General features: G+C 42.3%; 1 protein-coding gene across 1 annotated transcript in view; it reads right to left on the reverse strand.

Moving 5' to 3' along the window:
• Positions 1 to 6,297, reverse strand: part of LOC133519313 (DNA-binding protein Ewg) — a 35,731-nt gene extending 29,434 nt beyond the window's left edge. Inside the window, exons 1-5 of the mRNA XM_061853349.1 lie at positions 6,036 to 6,297; positions 4,529 to 4,664; positions 2,772 to 2,925; positions 1,929 to 2,053; positions 1,438 to 1,611 (exon numbers count right to left, since the gene is read on the reverse strand). Coding sequence (XP_061709333.1) covers positions 1,438 to 1,611; positions 1,929 to 2,053; positions 2,772 to 2,925; positions 4,529 to 4,609 — 534 coding nt within the window. The 5' untranslated portion in view covers positions 4,610 to 4,664; positions 6,036 to 6,297. The remainder of the gene's footprint in view (positions 1 to 1,437; positions 1,612 to 1,928; positions 2,054 to 2,771; positions 2,926 to 4,528; positions 4,665 to 6,035) is intronic.
• Positions 6,298 to 6,459: the final 162 nt, after the last annotated feature.

The following is a 6,459-nucleotide window of genomic DNA, read 5'->3' on the forward strand; positions in this document are numbered from 1 at the left end:
AGAAGACTAGCTAAGGCGTGTGGATCGCAAATCTAGTAAATAATTCTGAGTTTCATGGCTAGTGGACCTAGCCAAGTTAGTGTAATTTTATAGGCATGCAGGCGTCACCCTTTGCAAATAGAAGTAGCTTGCGATGGACAGCATAGAAGATTTATGACTGGTTATTAAACCTAGCCTAGTGATTTGTCCGTCTACGTGAAGTCTACATTGGCGTAGCAACCCTCAAATTGTGGAGGTGTCACCGTAAACGCCAGATTCCTAGTTTAGAAGCTGCCACACTTTACCGATTCTAAATCAAAGCAATCTCAGCTTAGACGGACTTTATAAGCATGTAAGCACGTAAGAGGGGGCTAAAGAGAAATTGTAGTTTATATTATTTTTTTACACATCTTGATCAAGGGCAATTTACATAAAAAACATCACTCGGAAACTAGACTATATTTGCGAGGGCAGACTCTGAGCTAAACAAAAGTTGCCTTGATAGAAAACTACCGGACATGTGCGAATTGGACTCGCCCACAAGTAATTTTTTTACAAATTTATAATTATTAGATTTTTCCATATACTTATAGTAATGACTATATTACTTGCCAAATTTCATAGTCATCAGGAAGTACGCTATAAATTTTGATATCTTTGAGAGTGTTGAAACTTACGTTTTTTGGTTGATTATATGGTTTTAATTTCAACTCGATATCTCCGCGCGTTCTCGAGACAAAGGGTCTTGACAGACAAACGGACGGACTGACGGACGGACAAAAAAGTGATCCTACTTGTATAAGGCGGGTTTTTCCATTTGATGTATGGTACCCTAAATTACAAACATGTCTAAATTTCATTACTTTTCAATTAAATAGCATAAAATAGCTAGCGATATAGCGGAGGGATTTGACTATCAAAATTTGAAACAGACGACTATTTTCAGAGTAAGGTTTAGAACACACTGCAATTAATTTCTTGCAGTTCCAGAACTGCAACGAGTGTTAATGTATGGCATGCTTCATAACCGCACGCGCTTACGAGACTGAATTGTTTAAGTACCCTCAACACAAGCCTTATTGAGCTTACTGTGGGACTTAGTCAATTTGTGTAATAATGTCCTATAATATTTATTTATTTTCCATTCTCCGTGATTTTTTGGTATGTTATTGACACAATGAAGAATTCGATTTATACCCTTGTTATTCAAAATTTGCAATACAATTTTTTTAAAGCGAAACCTATAAACCTAGAATATTTTATGCTGAAGCGATCGAAATCATAATCAAAGTGATGTGTTAAGATTTAGTTAGTGGAAACCGTTTTCTCCGGAAATGGAAATTTTATAGAAATAGTACCGTTATTCTGTTAGGATCGCAAAGCAAGTCTCCCCTCTTAACGGCTCATCAATAAGCATGTAAGCGTCACTCTCACTCGTAACGCGTGTTAGTGTGTTACCTGTTGCGCCAGCGCGTTCTCCAGCTCCTCCATGATCATGCAGCGCAGGTTGCGGACCACGTCCTCCAGCGGCTTGGCGCCGAACACGCGGTACGACGTGTTGGGCTTGCCGGGGGTCGCCACCAGCACGACGGCTTGCTGGCCGACGCGGGTTGCGAATTCTTCTATTGTTTGCTGTTGTAAATACAAGTAAAATATAATGCCAGGTATTGGTTCAAGTGGCTTGGCGTCGAACACGTGGTATGAGATGTTGGGCTTGCGAACCGCCGAACCCACGTACAAACCATACCGTGGAAACCCTTACATAAAATGCTGTTTTAAGGGGCTTGAACTAAATAAATGTTGGAATGGTTCACCAGAGCCAGCTTTGATCATTCAATTGGTTAGAATAACTGGAATAGCGGACTGTCAGTCGCGAGTTTGAATCTCACATTAAAATACTGCATTTTTCCTTTAACTAACATTTTCATAATTTTGTTAATGTTTCTCACCCTGAGTTTCCTGAGCAGGCGGTTCTGGTGTCGCTTCCTGACGGAGGGGTTAGTCTCAAACGAGTGCGGTCTCTTCCTCTTCTTTGATGACGCGATGGCGGCCGCTGCTGCCATTCCGACGGGACCTGTAAATTAAATTTTGTTTAGTTTGGGCGGTTTTATGAAAAACAATTTTCTTTTTGTGATAACTTGATAAGGATCGTCCAGATCTTTTGAAGACGCCCTTTATGCGTCATTTGCGAACCGCTAGCGTACTGCTCGCGTGCTGCACATAGTACTACGAAATGCACGCGAGCAGTTAGCAATTCTTTCGTTTCGCATATGACGACGAAGAAGTGCAGCCCGCCCATTCACCGCTTAAAAAAAAATCGAGGGTCTACCTGAACATATCGACCACGGAGATCGGCAGACCGTGGCTCGCGAGCCGTATTTGGCTCTTTGGAGGTACAATTGTCAACGAAAAGTCATCAAAAAATTTTTTTTTCCTGGCGGCGGCAAGCTGCTTGGTGACCTCGTAGCTGAGCGCCGTCTTCATGATGTCGGCGCTGTTATCGAACGCCAACCCGGCGGGAGATGACCACATGTGCTACAGGAGGGACACTGACCGGCGGCGGCGAGCTGCTTGGTGACCTCGTCGCTGAGCGCCGTCTTCATGATGTCGGCGCCGTCATCGAACGCCAACCCGGCGGGAGATGACCACATGTGCTACAGGAGGGACACTGACCGGCGGCGGCGAGCTGCTTGGTGACCTCGTCGCTGAGCGCCGTCTTCATGATGTCGGCGCCGTCATCGAACGCCGACCCGGCGGGAGATGACCACATGTGCTACAGGAGGGACACTGACCGGCGGCGGCGAGCTGCTTAGTGACCTCGTCGCTGAGCGCCGTCTTCATGATGTCGGCGCCGTCGTCGTACGCCGACCCGGCAGGGGACGACGCGCACTCGTCCTCATCGTCCGACGCACCGCTCAGACCGCAACCGTCCACTTGCGACATGTCCTACACACAAAAATAGCGTCTGTAATGCCGTTGTAATAATGGCATCATAAACGCGGCGGCTGCCATCACTGCAAGGAAGGTAGTAGGATCCTACATCCGCATACTCTCCGACAGTAGAGCAGTCTTAATGGCTCTAAACAACCATATAGTTACATCCAAACTTATACATGAATGCCACGAACGACTAATGGAGGTATGTCATAATAACAAGATCACCCTACAATGGATCAAGGGACACAGTGGATCCCGAGGTAACGATGCTGCGGACGAGCTTGCCAGGCAAGGATCGTATGCGGGGGCGATTGGTCCGGAACCGATTCTTCCGATACCGTTTAGCAAGGTACGCTCAATGCTGCTGGCACGTCCAGGGAAACTACACACAGAACACTGGCTGAACCAGGCTGGATGCAGACAGGCAAAAGAAGCCATGCCTGGCATCAACGGAAAACTCACAAGGGCGCTCCTGCAACTAGGGAAGGTCCGACTGAGTATGGTAACCAGTGTCATAACAGGTCATGGACTATTTAACAAACATCTTTTCACAACAGGTGTCACAGACAGTCCCCTGTGCCGAGGATGCATGGAGACAGAAGAAACAGCCTCTCACGTGGTGCTGGAATGCAGCGGAGTGACTCCATACAGGGCTAAACATCTCGGATCTCCGAGAGACCTCCCCGAGGTCCTACTCAACATTAAAGGTTTGATAGGATTCCTCGAGGAGCTGGGCTGGCAGGACTAGCCCACCCCCAACATATCACGCAAAATAGGCGCAAGTCGTCGAGTTGCGGAAAATCGCCCGAATACAATACAATACAATACAATGCCGTTGTAATTCGTATTCAGATACAAAAATTCTTCAGGTTGTAGTTGTTGTCAATATTGGTAAGATATTCCGAGATCCCATCGCCTTCTTAGACACTGTTATACATATCAAAACAATAACCTGGTAATATTGACCAGTATGGCAGCGATAACATATTTCATCAAAAAATTTGAAACTATTTCACTAGATAATTTAAACTCTAGCCACCCAGACATCAAAACTTGACAAGACAATTAGAATTCATCCATGCAACCATGGTGTTGCAACATTAACATTCTTAGAAGTCTTTAATATTAAGGTTCTTCTTAGAAGTCTTTAATTAAGCACATTTAGATTTACACACACATATTAAAACAAGACAACATATTGAAACAGAATTCAAGTGTTAGGTGGGAAATTGTCAGAAAATCTATGGTTAATTTTTAAATATTTATAATGGGTGAATCAACTTTTTCATGTCACTCTGTGTTTAAAACCTGCAGTGGCAGCATGGTTCTATTTTTATCGCTTGTCACTATGCCCGTCACTTTCGCACTTACATACTTGTTAGAACGTGACAGGCATGGTGACAAATGATAAACAGCCGACCATCTTAGCCCTACAGGGTTTTTTAGTTAGGGTGTTGGCAGCTGATGGGCTAGGGGTAGGGGGGACAGTAGCTGTGGCCAATGGCAGGGGTGCATACATTTAGTTACAAATTTTACCCTTTTAATAATTTTGTCCCGTAACAGAGGGACATAATAACAACTGTGAAATAGTTGATCTACTCCAATAACGTACCTCATCAGGCATGTCAATAGATTCTGTGCTGACTGCAGAGTTCATGATGTAGTCTTCGTCCCTGCTCTTCACCAGTACCATTGGAGCCCTCTACAGGTTCGAGAGGATGGGGGTTGGATCACGCCGGGCTTATGTACTGTATCAATAAATATTACATTATAATGCAAACATTTTTTACAGAGGATACATCTGCCACGCTAAGCATAAGAGCAGTAACTCATTTTGAAATCTCTTTCAATCTTAGAACATATCGTACAAGTTATAAAATTGAATGATATTTCAAAATGAGTTACTGCACTTATGCAACAGAAACAACATGTATTTTGACAGTTATATTTTTTGAGAAGTATCCTAGAAGTTGTGTTTTCATGTTTAAGTTATACAGCCCAGTATAAGTAACAGCCGATAAAATATATAGCAAGTAATAACAGACCCTTTGACAAATCTACCTCTTCAAGTGGCATATGTCGTTTTTGAGTTATTGGAATTTTGATTTTGATACAATTAATCAAATTTGAATTTTAAATGACATAATCGGTCGGGAGTCGACAGCCTACCACTCCAAGGGCTACATTATTTTAATTCAAAACAGATTTCATAAATGTGTAGCAATAAAAATGTATTATAATATGTCGATTTTTTTACCATGCGATTGGTATTTATCAGATACAGCATAATACAGCATACTAAGTAAAAAATTGTGATGAAAATGTATAATAAAGTAATTATATTAAAATAAAATAAAATATTTACCAAAAAGGGTACATGATTTGTTATGTGTTTAATAGTTTGTCCTTCTTAGCTATTTTTTAGGAGTAAATTATATTATTCTAATAAGAATTTATTTAAAAATAAAAATAGTATTTATTAATCTCCCAGTTACCAAGTACATTTTTAATTACGTAGTTATTCTTAATATAGACTACTAAGGCCTTCCCTTCATAACATAATGTGTGTTCCGTGCATAAGAAGTAATTTCTAATGTAAATCTCAAGACATCTGCAAATTGCAACATCCATTTGCATCTCAAGCAGGAGTCCTCAAAGTCAAATGGTAATCCACTAGACTATCCTTAACTATCTATTGTGTGCTCGCCTAGTTAGAGCACGGAAAATCAATACTTCAGCTCGTCATTGCTAGATGAATAGATGAATGAAAATTCACCTATACCGAGGCGCCTATTACAGAACTAAACCCAATAATGACCACATCAAGCTGTATGTATCTGATTCGAGCTGCAACAATCGTATAGCTTCTATTTACTGACACTCATCAGAGTAAAAATGCATTTGGACTTTTCAGCAAATGACGCATTCCATTTTCAGCGAATGTTTTGTTTAGGTGCGATGCATGGTGGTCTAGACGGGTCATAATTGAAGACGAATGACAACACAAACTCTTTTGCGGCGGCGTAAAGGATAAGCCCAAATGAATGGCCATCATGAAGGGAACTCGCGCCGTTGGAGCAGGCTCAGATAGAATATTAAGACTACGGCTGCGTACGCACCTGCGTGATTTGAAACACATTTCGCAATCCTATTAGAAGCCTCGCAAATTCACAATGATGTAACAGCTTCAAAACAACACTTTTTAGGATTTTTTCACTAAACTGGAGCCAGAGTTCACGAAATATGTGCACTGCACAAGAGACCCCGAAAACTCCGAATCCTCCATTAATATCGATCGGTAAAAGCGAGTGAACCGCATCGACTTCATAACTTCGGGTCGCCATTTTGTACGAGTCTGCGCGGTGAGAATTTCCTTTCGCATTCGCTTGGAAAGGGAAATCGCCCCTCGGCCCGAGGGGGGATAAGACTTTCAGCGAGAAATGACTACGGTGATAAGCATGATTACAACCAAATTACTCACCAAAATGCTCCGGCAAAATATCTTATAATTTAATACGCCCAGCGCACCGGGCGATTAGGAAA

This window comes from Cydia pomonella, chromosome 6 (genome assembly GCF_033807575.1).
Source record: "Cydia pomonella isolate Wapato2018A chromosome 6, ilCydPomo1, whole genome shotgun sequence".
Classification (NCBI taxonomy): domain Eukaryota; kingdom Metazoa; phylum Arthropoda; class Insecta; order Lepidoptera; family Tortricidae; genus Cydia; species Cydia pomonella.